General features: G+C 43.6%; 1 protein-coding gene across 1 annotated transcript; it reads left to right on the plus strand.

Annotated features, from left to right (window-relative positions):
* Positions 1-1,312: 1,312 nt before the first annotated feature.
* On the plus strand, positions 1,313-7,396 carry LOC133371325 (nuclear cap-binding protein subunit 2-like). Its single transcript, XM_061598627.1, has 4 exons — positions 1,313-1,504; positions 3,174-3,355; positions 5,936-6,074; positions 6,977-7,396. Exons 1-4 carry the CDS (start codon positions 1,418-1,420, stop codon positions 7,073-7,075), a joined length of 507 nt encoding a protein of 168 aa, XP_061454611.1. The 5' UTR covers positions 1,313-1,417; the 3' UTR covers positions 7,076-7,396.
* Positions 7,397-13,916: the final 6,520 nt, after the last annotated feature.

Below are 13,916 nucleotides of genomic sequence, written 5' to 3' on the forward strand. Positions count from 1 at the left end.
ACTAGAAACCTGCAGCCAAAAGATAAAAAATGCCTGGTTGGCTCAAGTCAACCAGATTAACTCTACAAATGTTAGGACAAGTGTTATCAACAGGGAATAGGATCCAACCACGTTATGCACATAGAATTTTGGCCTCGCCCGCCCCCCCAAATAGCAGACTCTCCTGCAATATCAGGCTCACGCTTAGTTCATTTATAAAATGAAAGGTGCCAAAGCCTGGGCACTCCCAGAAGATAAGACTGTAATTGGGAAGGTCTTATTTGCAACATTATTATCCTACTCCTCTGCTCCCAAGGAGCTCAGCGTGGCATACCCATTCTCACATCCCTGAAGAAAATTAAGTTGAATGGTGTTGACTGGCCCAAAATAATCCAAATGCCATCAGTGCTCTTCTCAGTGAGCTTTATAGTTGAACAGGGACGTTTTTCATCCAAATCTCCCTAGTCCTAGTCAGCACAGCAAATAGTAGACCAAACTGGCTCCCTGGAGAAGGACCGTGGGGTGCCTCTGTGCACGTGCAGTCTTTTCCCTCTGAACAGAGCCAATTTTGTATTTTGCTTTAATCTGTGATTGAAGCTTCCTCTAAGTCTCCAAGTAGGGCCAAAAGAAATACAATCATTTTAATACATAAAATAAAATGTGGGTTTTAAAAAAGGAATCTAAGAAGCAGGAGTGTCTCCAAGGATGTGCTTCATCAAGACGTGCGCACCAAGCATGTTTTTAGAAACTTTTAGGGAAACCTTGCTGAAATTCCTATACCTATTGTTTGCTGACTGCAATGGTTTTATGCTGAGATTTTAATGCTTGATGGATTCGTTTTTAGACATTGTTTTACAGGTCCTTCTCCCACACGTTTTAAATTTCATTTCATTTAAGCCGTTTTATGTTGTTTTTGAAGTCAGGTATAGAGTTGTTAAAAACTAAATATTTATAAAAAACAAATTAAAACGGGCTCAGATGGGAGCTGGCACAGACACAGAGATACCGCGCCTGGCCGCCTGAGAAGCAAAAACAAACAGACGCTCTGAAGGAAATTGTGAGGGAGTCTTCTCGGCACCAAACTTTCCCGCCCAAATTACACCCCGCTTTCGCCGCGCGGCGTAAAGTGGGCATTCGTATTCGTTTCAGGCGACGTGATTGGAGGATCAGACGAGAGCTGTAGAGGACCAGTTAGGGGGAAAACTACAATCCCCAGCATTCTCCACGGCAAGGCTGCCCGCCCCCTCTGCCGCAGACCGCCCGATGATTGATTGTTCTTGGGCGTGACGTTTACAAGAGACTTCAACGAGGCCGCCGCGTTTCTGCCTGTGCAAGGGGGACGGTCTTGCCACGAGTGACAGGTGATAGAGCCAATTGGCTCTGTCGGAGTACGTCTGACGGGTGGTAAAGGCGTAGAGACGTCATCAGTCTGCCGAAGATGTCGGGGATTCCGAAAGCCACCCTGAGCGGGCTCAACACTGACTCGTACTGCGAGATCAGCAAGTATCGGCACCGGCACTTCATGGTACGTGGGTGGTGGGAATGATGACGAATGGTCGTGAGTAGGTTCAGAGGCGCTCCTTCTTCTTCGGGTCCTTTCAATAAACCCAGAGTGGTCCTTGCAGGGAGAGGCTCTCTGATCATGCCCAGAGGCCCCCTGTCCCCATTTATGGGAAACAAAGCTTCGTGCCATTCAGTTATATATAGCCTCCTAATTTACGCAGTGCGAGCTGTGCTGGAGCCGCCTATCAGGAATCCCGGGTCTCATCCTTCTCGCTCCAAAGGCTGTATCACCTGCGTGTACCTCAGGGAGACAGCTACTTTCACAAGCACTAGGACGGGCAGTACGTATTACATCCAACAGAGCATCACCTGCAGGTCCTGCAATATAATTTAGGCCATCGAATACAAAAGACCAGGATGTAATATCCAATAGTTAGGAATAGCTGCAAGTGACCTTCGCACATGCTTCAGAAACCACAAATCAGCAATCTTGACTAAAAAAGTGGAGCAACCAGTTGCAAAACATTTCAACACTGGGGGCCCCAGCCTGTTGGACTTTTCTATATTAGAGATGCCAACAGATCCAGCAGCACTGACTGAGAGGGAGAACTTTTGGATATATTCTCTGGACACATTGGCACCACCTGGCCTCAACCTGGAGGACAGTACCAGCATTACTTTGCTTGTGCAAAGGAAGCCCCTCTGAGCATTCCATCCTCAAAGCTCTATAACTGACACCTTGGTAACAGCATTTGCATGTTAGCAGCTGATGAAGGCGGAAGGCTTTTATTGCTTTGGTAGAATAAAAACTTCTGTTAATCACAATGATGTGTGTGTGCGCATATTGTGATACACACACGTCATTGTGATTAACAAAACAGATTTATTTTACTAGCAAAACATTTAGGCTTCTACCTTCATCTGCTGCTAACATCCAAATGCTAAGGTGGCAGTTACAGAGCGTTGAGGATGGGGGAGCTCAGAGGGGCTTCCTTTGGAGAAGCTAAGTGATCTTTGTGTTGTCCTTCAGGTTAAGGCCCTGTGGTGCCAATGTCTCCGGGGAGTATATCCAGAAGTTCACCCTTAGTCAATGCTGCTGGATGTGTAGTTTTTCCTCCATATTGGATATGACATCCTGTTTTTTTGCATTCACTGACATAAATTATATTGCAGGACGTTCAGGTGATTTTCTGTTTGATGTCATATGTTCTGCCTAGTGCTTTTGAAAGTCCTAGTTTTGAAATTAGCTGTCACCATGAGGTTCGCACAGGTGATACAGTGTTTGGAGTGACAAGGATGAGACTCAGGATTGCTGATAGGTGACTTAGACACAGCACTCGCTATTAGGCTGTGTAAAGTAAAAGGCTGGCGAAATGCTGCAACAGGAGTCTTGTTGATGGCTCTAGCAAGATTTGTGTGCTTGAGTGTATGTATAGATATATATTATTTATATATATAAAATAATATAATTATTGTATAATACTAGGTATTGTATAAATAAAACAGGTGTGAAACCTAGATATCTTCTTCCATCTTTCTCTTCTCTGTTAAATCTTTTAGGATTTGGGGCTGTGTTAGTTGTTCATTTTGCACAGCTCTTAAAAGCTGTTGGTGCTAAATAATGTAAACAGGAATATGTAGATAGAAAGGTGACCCTGACTCCATGCCCCCTTTTTCTGTCCCTTTTCCAGGGAAGCTATGACCTTAAGGAAAAAGCCCTGAGGAACTCCTGCACGCTTTATGTGGGAAACCTCTCCTTCTACACCACAGAGGAGCAAATCTACGAGCTCTTCTCTAAGTGTGGGGATGTCAAGCGCATAGTCATGGGGCTGGACAAAGTGAAGAAAACTCCCTGTGGCTTCTGCTTCGTGGAGTATCCTTGGCTTGTGTTTGCATTTGCAGCCTATAGTTTGATCTGTGGCTTTGCTGACAACCAAAGTATGTAACTGGCAGCCTCATGTGATGTATTTATTGTTGGACTGTACTTTTTATTTCATTTAACAAAATTTATATAGTGCTTGATTGTGAAAACCCTTTAAGTATTTTTTTAAAAAAAACACTCCTGATTTCGGGTGAGGGAGTAGGGGGTGGTACTGAATGTTACGAATACTTACCATCTTTATAGAATTCTTTCCATATATATGACTAGCATGTCAGGGTGAAGGAAAATCTACCATATAATTGTCTAGTTTGCCTCTTGTTACACTTACATCTATTTATTTATTGCAGTTGTATTCCTCATTTCTGGAAACTGAGTGGCTTATATAAATACATGAAGCTGCTTTTGGCTTGGGCCATTGGCTCATGTAGTCCAATATTGTCTTCTCTGACTGGCAATGGCTCTCCCAAGCTTACTGGCAGAAGACTTTAACATCACACTTATCTGCTCCTTTCAACTGGAGTTTGAACCTACAATCTTCTGCTTGTAGACCATGTGCTGCTCTGCCATTGAGTTATGGTCAAATGTGAAGCCTGCTGGTAATTTCCTGTTGAGTGGGTGAAAAGATGTGTCTTGAAACATACAATCTTACTACTGTTCCGTAGGTAGCATTATTTACATTATTTGTAAAAATATTTATATACCGCCAACAGGTATAAAATATCAGGGCAGTGTACAGCAATATATGATGATGTTGTTACGTGCCTTCAAGTTGATCATGACTGAGGGTGATCCTATGAATCGGCAACCTCCAATCGCATCTGTCGTGAACCACCCTGTTCAGATTTTGTAAGTTCAGCTCTGTGACTTCCTTTATGGAATCAATCCATCTCTTGTTTGATCTTCCTCTTTTTGAGCCAGTGTGGCATAGTGGTTAAAGTGTAGAACTACAACCTGGGAGACCAGGGATTGAATCCCCACATGGCCATGAAGCTCACTGGGTGACCTTAGGCCAGTCGCTGCCTCTCAGCCTGAGAGGAAAGCAGTGGTAAACCACCTTTGAATACTGCTTGCCATGAAAAGTCGGAATCAACTTGAAGGCAGTCCATTTCATCTTTTTGTTTTTCCCAGCATTATTGTCTTTTCTAGTGAATTGTGTCTTCTCATTATGTATCTAAAGTATGATAACCTCAGTTTCATCATTTTAGCTTCTAGTGATAGTTCTGGTTTAATTTGTTCTAACACTCAATTATTTGTCTGTTTTTTGCAGTCCATGGTATGCGCAAAGCTCTCCTCCAACACCACATTTCAAATGTGTTGATTTTTCTCTTACCTGGTTTTTTCACTGTCGAACTTTCACATCCATACATAGAGATCAGGAATGCCATGGTCTGAATGATCCTGACTTTAGTGTTCAGTGATACATCTTTGCATTTGAGGACCTTTTCTAGTTCTCTCATAGCTGCCCATCCCAGTCCTAGCCTTCTTCTGATTTCTTCACTATTGTCTCCATTTTGGTTAATGACTGTGCCGAGGTATTGATAATCCTTGACAAGTTCAATGTTCTCGTTGTCAACTTTAAAGTTACATAAATCTTCTGTTGTCATTACTTTAGTCTTCTAGACGTTCAGCTGTAGTCCTGCTTTTGTGCTTTCCTCTTTAACTTTCATCAGCACTTGTTTCAAATCATTACTGGTTTCTGCTAAGAGTATGGTATCGTCTGCATATCTTAAATTATTGATATTTCTCCCTCCAGTTTCCACACCTTCATCTTGGTGTAATCCCACTTTCCGTATATGTTCTGCCTATAGATTAAACAAGTAGGGTGATAAAATACACCCTTGTCTCACACCCTTTCCAATTGGGAACCAGTTGGTTTCTCCTCTTGTCCAGAATATAACAATATATACAAATACAATAAAACATAAAACAGACTAAAAATAATTCAGTACAATCATTAAAATGACGGACTGCCTAGGCGTGTCAGCATGGACAGGTCTTCAAGAGATGCCAAAACTCAATAGTGAGGATGCCTGCCAGATCTCTGCTAGAAGAGTGTTCCAGAGCTTGCAACCAGCAACATTAAATGCCTGACTTCTAGTTGAAGCCATTTGCGTCTTCGTAACACAGGGGGAAACTGACAGCACTTCTCCAGATTATCTCTGATTGAGCTGAGATATAAAAGCTCAGGTGGTCCTGATGGTGTATCCTGGACCCAAGTTGTTCAGGGCTTTCATATTAACACCAGAGCCTTGAACTTGACCCAGGAGCATAGGGACAGCCAGCGCAGATGTTTTAGCAGAGGTGTCACCTGCTTTTGGCCATCTGCCCCCATCAGCAGTCTAGCCACTGCATTCTGCAGTAGCTGCAGCTTCTGGACCAGGTCCAAGGGTAGCCCCACATAGAGCACGTAGTAATCCATTCTTGAGATTGCAATGTTTATCTAGTGACTGAACTTGAGGTGGGTGTGAGCTATTTGATGTCAGTTCTCTTGTTGCCTCTTCATCAGCCTGTGACCAGCCAGTATGATCCCATCAAACAATCTCATGAGTTTTCTTTAAAGTAACATTCCAGATACTACACGAGAGCGGAGGCGGAGCATGCTATGCGGTTCATCGGTGGGACTCGTCTGGATGACCGCGTCATCCGAACAGACTGGGATGTAGGGTTTAAGGAAGGGCGGCAGTATGGCCGTGGAAGGACAGGTGGCCAGGTAGGGCAGATCTGGAATTAAGGGGCAACTTTACACCAATGCCTCATAGAGGGTTGCAGCAAACGGCAGATCTGAGTCTCCCTTTATGGGAAGGCAGAGATGACCCCTGTGCTCCAGATAACCAGGAGTGCAGGCAGGAAAGGCATAAAAGGCACTTGAGTTGCCATAGTGTCTTCCAGAAGCTTTATTTATTTATTTGTCATATCCATCAACATTCTTCTAGCATCATAAAGACTGACACATTTGTTGGGAACAGACTTCATCAGATCTGTGTCTGGTCAAGTATGCTTTTCCTTCACGCAAGTTTGTTAGTGTTGATGCTGCTGCTAGACTCATTGTTCTCTATCAAAACCTGTTCTAGAATTTTGCTTGAGTTGGCTTTGATTGGTCTGGATTAAGCTTTAAAGACAGCTCTGGGACTTTAGCATTTCATCCGATTTCACCTGGATGTGTATTCTGCCTTGGTTTTCCACCCTAAGTTCTCAGGCAGGGGTTGGCTGGGGGCCTTGCAAGAGCAAAGTGAAGTTTTGTCATTGTCAGAGAGGATCCTGTCAAAGATTGGCTTAAAACCAGAATCGGAGGCTGCAACTGAGATGAGAAAAGAGAAATGGCATAGTGTTCTTCCCTGCATCTTCCAGGCTAAATTATTAACCTTGTGCTCTCTGGGACCATCTCCAGAGAGACCAAGCTGTGTTGCGTTATAAAGCAAAACCACCTAGTAGCCTGATAATACCAGGTCATCATCCATCTGGTGGTCCCTTGCTTTTGCTCTGATGATCAGAGGTTTCTTAAGATATACGCATGTACAAATCCCATTCCCTCTTGACTGCAGCATGCCCATAATATCAGTCTTTGTCTCTCAGTTGTTGCAAGATCTTTGTCCCCTTGTTCTCCCCTTGCAGGTGCGAGATGAGTACCGGACGGACTATGATGTGGGCAGAGGTGGCTTTGGCAAGATTGTTCAGGAGCAGCAGAAGACTCAACAGACAGGGATCTACTAACAGCTTCTTGGATTGAGAAGAGGGGTTGGGCACAGCGAAGATGATTCGCGGAAGACAAGGAAAAGGTCACAGTGACAGTCTGCATGTCCCGGGCTTCTTGTGTCGCTGTGACCTTTTCCTTGTCTTCCATGAATTTGTGCCTGTTCTGCCACATCCAAGGAATATGCCCAAGAACCTCTGGTAGGGTGGGAGAGAACAGATCATGTGGAGTCTGGGTTGGTTGCTTTTCCTGTGTGGTACGTGTAGTTTGCTTGTTCATTTCTGTTTTTCTGAGTTTTCTCTGTTTTTTGGGGGGGGATCTAAATAAAATTGTTCTCTTAACATCTGCTGTAGCCTGTAGTAACATGCCTGAGGTTGGGGAGGGAAAGCCCTCACTCCTGGCACTGTTAGCTTTGTGAGAAGCATCTCCTTGTAATGCTCTGGACTAGACTGCCATTTCTGCCCGTATATATTTATTCCTTGACCCAAGGAGAGATGGGGAGAATCCTTCACTGTGAGTCCATGATTCTTAGATGTACAATAGGCTTTTCTGCATGTCCAGTTCTCGGCTGGCCTCAATTCCAGGTGATGTTGGTTTACAAGCTTTTTTTCAGGTTCCTGAGGTTTGTTGGGCAGCTGTCCTCCTCTTAAGTGTGTTTGAATGGTCACAAAGAATTCTCTTATTAGCAGTAAGACCTAGGTTTGGTACAATATGGCCTAGCTTTTTTTGCTGTGCCCTAAAAGTCAATATACCTAATGACTTCTGCACGTTCCTGAGACATCGTCACCAAGAGCATGGGGTCCTACTTAGCTGCCTTTCTTATTTTGATTTGTTGCTATATCTGAGTTTTTAGCCTGTAAAGATGTTGTCAGGAAGTAAGGCCAAGCCAGTCATTTCTAATCTACCTTACAAGAGGACAGTGTGGATTAGCTGGAAATGTCTGCATTTCTTTCTGTCCTTCTTTCTTACTCCCGGCCACCATTCCATTTGGCCTGGTTTAAATGGAACTCTTCTATTCTCCTTCTTTTGCACTGATGGAAGATTCTGGTTGGATGAAGTAGCATCCCAGCTCCCTCCATGGTCCCAGTCAAGGGTGACTTGATAGCCCTGTAACTGACTTACAAGAGAGAGAATGGTGAAGGATTGTGTTTTGTCTTGCCTCCGTTTGTGAAGCCTGACAGAATGGTTTAGAAATCTGCCTTTTTAAATTTACTGGGATCTTCAACCTGCCTTATTGTACCCAGAGCCTCTGAGATGGTTACAATTAAACTTAAATGCAACAGAAATGTATTTTCCCATCTCCCCAAGCTATTATGAATCGTGGCACTGAGAAGCTGGCAAATGGTGGGGTGCCTTGAGAGCAGACAGATGCCATTCACTGGAAGCTGAGAAGAGGTGGCAAAAAGGTGAACCTCTGATCCATCTCTTAATGCACAGTCTTGATCCCTGCTGTTGAGTCTCTTGTTTAGCACGTTGACCATGGCAGAAGGGAGAAGATTAAGAAGTCTCTGGAAAGCAAACACTGAATTCCAGAGGGATCGTCATGTTGGGCTGCTGTAGCAAATATAAACCCGTGTGGTGCCTTCAAAGACTTAACAGGCTTATTGTGGTGTGCTCTTTGGTGGCCTAGAGGAGAGGTGGGCGGAAGGTACATCAGGATCTATTTGGGGATCTGAATGATTTATATCAGATCACCAAGGGTTTCTGACTCCCCATTATATAACAATGCAACAACAAAAGGGCTTCCCCCCTCCTTCTAATTAGGCTGCTGAGGTTTAGGATGCTTGGTGAAGAAACCAGCAGTGGATTTTTGTGTGACAGGACCGTGAGTTGAGTTCAGACAATGAAAACACATTACAAAGACTATTTCACGGTTGCTAACCTCTTTGGGCACCCTCATCAAGATGTCTTTGCACCGCTGAACACACGTGGCTGCTTTCTGAAAATCCCCTCGAGCAATTGCCCGAGAAAGCAAAAAAGCATGCCAGTGAACTGCTAGTTTGCCACACAGGTCAGTTTTAAATTAACATTTTAATATCCTACCTAAATAGATTTGTTTGGAAGCACGTTCAGAAAATGAGTCTGTGAATTTCTGTAGAAATACAGGACTATGAATTAAAAATGTTGGAAGCCAGTGAACTACAGAAAGGAAATCATCTAAACAATAGGAATGACAGCAATGTTCATTACATTGCTGTAATGCTGCTACAGAGATTTGACATTTATTTATTGTGCCAACGTACTGATTCAGCCTGATAAGAGAGAACTTGGAATACATCCTTTTCTACATATCATAAAGTCCAAGATATATATGAATGTGAGGGTATTCAAAGTTTCTCACTACAAGTACAAAGACAATCCTTTATTATGAATAAAGAGTTTTTGACATTGAAGAAAAAAATACTATCAAACTCCTTTTACATCTTACCTTTAACAAGCACAAGATGAAATTATAGACTTGAGTGCCTTAAGACCCTTTTAGTAAACATCCAGGTCAAGCAAAAAGGGTCTACAAATTCTAAGAGTGAGAATGTTAACCTATTGATTTCTGATTCTACTAACCTCAACAGTAAGTCAACAAGTGTGGAAGATATAGATCAGCTGGCATACATCTGACTAGAAGGATCTGGATCTACAACTAATATGGGCGGTTGTTTGGATCTAGAACCATTAGCTCACTATCATTGGTGAAACAGTCCAAAGAGAGGTGAGATTTCAGGGCAACTTTTCTCTGTGGCGCAGAATTGCCCTCCAACTTACCAGGTTAGTGCAGAAATTCACCCATTAATAACTAATATTGATCAAAACTCCCCTAAAAATGAGCTAGTTCATAATACTGAACATTTTGTGTCATCTAAGCCCAATTTCTGGCTCAATATGAGATATCTAGAAGAAGAAGAAACTGGATCATTGGAGAAGATACCTGTTTCTGCAGATCTCCCAACACTTATCCCAAGAGCACTTACCTCTAATGTCTGTAGATTAAGTCCAACGATGGAGGCAATCACTTGTTTTGAGGAAGAGCTAGATGATTCTAGGAAGTGTATATTAAATAATGATAAGCAAATAGGTCATGTGGGCTCTTCAGTTAATTTGATCCAAAAAGTTGCATCTCATAAGGAATTTTTAAATGTAATGCAGTCATCCCCTCGCATGAAGGAGTTCTTTATCCCTCAGAACTTTATTCAAGGAAAGACCAACTAATTCGGGATGACAAAAATGTATCCAATCTAATTGTCAACTAACTCCTTTCTCATGATTGGTCAAATAATGCTCCAGACTCCCACTATTGGGATTTTATTAATAATCATACCGCCTGTACTGACTTGATTTTTCAGTGTCAGACTCCTTTTAACTTGTGTTGGGGTGGGAGTAGTAGGGAGCCTGGCATTGAGGTAATAGTGGGCAGAGGACGCAATAGCAGTGCGAGGCAGATTGGTCATTTCAGGGGAAGGGACTTAAGACATCTTCGGGCTTGTGTCCCTTCCAATCTGCCTCCCAACCTACAGGACATTCATCTGATGAATGCAAGGTCCGTGACCAATAAATGTTCATGACATTGACCTGGATGAGTGACCTTGCCTGTATTACCAAAACCTGGCTAAGTGACCAGAGCGGAGTGGAACTTTCCCAGCTCTGCCCACCAGCCTTTGTGGTATTCCAGCAGCCTAGATCCAGGGGGCAAGGAGGTGGGGTAACAATTGTCTGCAGGGAATCCATCTCCCCTGTCCCTAGCACCTCTGGTTTTGAGTATGTGTGCCTGGCGTTGGGTCCGGAAGACAGAGTGGGGACTCTGTTGGTGTACCGTCCACTCTGCTGCCCAACAGCTTCCCTCCCGGAGCTGGTGTTGGTGTTGAGATTCCCTAGGCTGATTGTTCCGGGTTATTTCAACATACATGCCGAGGTCAGACTCATAGGTCCAGCTCAGGACTTCATTGCTGCCATGACAACTATGGAGCTGTCTCTAATATCATCTGGACCAATGCATGTGACAGGACACATGCTTGATCTTGTGTTTTGTTCGGGACAGGAAGATGGTGATCTGAGGGTGGAGGGGTTCTTAGTGACTGTTGTCATGGACAGATCACCACCTGATCAGGTTTAGACTTTGTGCCCCCGGTTTCCTCTGCAGGGGTGAAGGGCCAGTTAAGATAGTCCGCCCCTAGAGACTTATGGATCCTGATGTTTTCCTGAATGCTCTGGGGGATGTTCCCAGCATGGCTGGCGATGCTGGTGAAGCCCTGGTCAATCTCTAGAATATGGAGATGTCCTGGGCAATGGATACTATCACCCCAAAGTGCTTTCTCCCACCAGGGAAGGCCCATAATTCACCTTCGTTTACTCAAACCTTGGGCCTAATGAAATGGCAGGGACGACGGCTAGAGTGTCATTGGAGAAAAACTAGTCTGTTTTCGACCGAATGCTGGCTAGAGCTAATTTTCGAGCCTTTCATGTGGCAGTGATGGCAGCAAAGAAAGCTTTCTTCTCTGCCTCCATCGTGTCTGCTCAGTGCCGTCTGGCAATGCTTTCCCGGGCGGTTTGGGGTCTTTTGGGCTTTGGCCCCATATTAGACTCTGATCCCTCAGTAGCTGCTTGTGACATGTTTGCAAGGCACTTTGCAAATAAAATTACTCACATTTGGACTGACTTGGACTCCTAGTTAATTACAATTCTGCCAGCTGTCCCCGAGGCCTCCTCTGGTCAGTTTTCTATGGATAGTTGTCAACTTGTAAAGCCTGAGGATGTGGACACGATTCTGGGAGGAATGAGGGCCACTACCTGCTCTCTTGACCCTTGCCCATCCTGGCTAATTAAATCTGCCAGACTGGGAGTGGCTGGCTGGTTGGCACATTTGATATTTAACATCTCCCTAAGGGAAGGTTCTATGCCAACATTGTTGAAGGAGGCTGTGATAAGACCTTTAGTAAAGAAGCCTTCTAGATCCTGCAGATATTAAACTTCTGCCGCCCAGTCTCTAATCCCCCTTTTCTTGGCAAGGTGATTGAGAGGGTGGTGGCTGCTCAACTCCCAAGTTTTCCTGGATGAATCAGATTATCTAGTAGACCCTTTTCAATCAGGCTTCAGGCCCAGTCATGGGACAGAGACTGGCTTGGTCGCCCTGCTCAAAGACCAAGCTGGGCATCAGACAGGAGGAGTGCGTCCCTGTTGGTGCTGCTGGACCTCTCGGCTAAAAAAGTGGAGCCAGAATTTGCCTCTGCATCATCTCCTCAGGAGGATTGTTTACTTCACAAAACATCAGTCTGCAGGCAATATGGTGCACTATAAGAAGACAATATGCACATCCTTAAACATTGATTACCTTTTACCTCCACTTCCCAGCTTAAGCATTTGTAATACAGAGTAAACACAGAATATCACTGTCAACACCACTAAGCATGCTGAGCAAGGTAGAGATGAGCATATACATGTTGCTCTCACTACACCAGATCACCATATCCTAATTTCTGTCACTGTCCAGGGGACAATACACTGGATCCTACAGCAAGTCTGGGGGCCTTATCATTTGCAGCCTCCCTCCAAAAATTGCTGACACCACAAGTGAAATATCCTTTTCATTGCAAGGATCTTTTTCTGGTTACAAAGCATCAAATATTTGCTAACTTGCACAGGTGTGAACGTTCATGAAAGCTTACTGCAAATTTCAAAATGAGATAACAGCATTTTACTCTTCAGTAAATACAAGTCAATGCTGGTTTATGGCAAAGAACATAAACTCAGCTCTTTGCATATCACTGATAACGGGGCCTATTTTTCTTGCCACGGTCCAGTTCCATAAAGTGACTGCACTTTCTTCAACCTATAAGCAGGGGGAAGTGTAGTCTCAAAATCCATACAGGTAATTTCAAATGTTTACTAGGAAAAACCATCCCGATTAATATAGCTGTGCAGTGTTTTTAACTTCATCAAAGGGTATTCCCTGCTCCACCAATCCCTGGAAAATGGAAAAAGGAGGAGCTGGAGTCTGTAGGTGTCACACTTTTGTTAAGAGCATGATGGTGTCCTGTGCAATGCAAAGGTTTGGGATTATGATGTAAGTGACTAAGAAACATAATAGACCATATGGTCTCCTTTCGGATGATCACTGTGGATCATCATTAGTGTCACATATGAAGCCGTGTCGCATCAGGATGTTTTATCAGCCATTAATGCATTCTCCCCTAAAGAATATTGTATAATAGGGACTGGTATGTAAGCCTGGAATCATGCACCTCTCCATCATGCCTGTAATAATGAATGAATGAATGAGCAATAGTGGCACTGGCACAGACTCAAGGTCCTATTATCACAGGTGCAATTCACTGAGGGAATCACCTGAAGAAAGCCGCTTGCCTCATTGAAATGAACAGTGGTGAGGAAAGAGAACAAGCATGGAGTAGAGAGAAGCAGTGGATATTGACTAGAGCGTTTAACATTTAATATGGGGCTAAGACACTAGTTATGCAAAGTTTTTATGTACCTTTTATTTCCATAAAGGGCTTTCTCCCCTCCATTTCCACAATGTAGAAAAATGGCCTTAAAAAAAAAAGAAAGAGTTTAATTCTCTTATTTCATATATGTTGTTCCAGACCAGTTTATATTCTGTTGCTCCCTCTCTATACTGTAGATTCTTATTGTGTCCCTTCCTGCTGTATTTTGCAGACATAACTAGAAGCCTGCAGCCAAATGATAAAAAATACCTGGTTGGTTCAAGTCAACCTGTCGCTCTCCCTCTGTCAGAGAGTTCACCTCCTCAAGTGTAATACAAAATAGATTAACTGTACAAATGTTAGGACAAGTGTTATCAAAAGAGAATAGGATCCAACCACGTTATGCACATAGAATTTTGGCCTCCCCCCCCCC

The sequence above is a fragment of the Rhineura floridana genome, chromosome 16 (assembly GCF_030035675.1).
Source record: "Rhineura floridana isolate rRhiFlo1 chromosome 16, rRhiFlo1.hap2, whole genome shotgun sequence".
NCBI lineage: Eukaryota > Metazoa > Chordata > Lepidosauria > Squamata > Rhineuridae > Rhineura > Rhineura floridana.

Excerpts from the sequence above, each read along its gene's own strand:
- LOC133371325 (XM_061598627.1), top strand. The coding sequence starts at position 1,418 with ATGTCGGGGATTCCGAAAGCCACCCTGAGCGGGCTCAACACTGACTCG. Across the intron at positions 1,505-3,173 it reads ATCGGCACCGGCACTTCATG|GGAAGCTATGACCTTAAGGA; the intron begins GTACGTGGGTGG and ends TCCCTTTTCCAG. Across the intron at positions 6,075-6,976 it reads GTGGAAGGACAGGTGGCCAG|GTGCGAGATGAGTACCGGAC; the intron begins GTAGGGCAGATC and ends CTCCCCTTGCAG.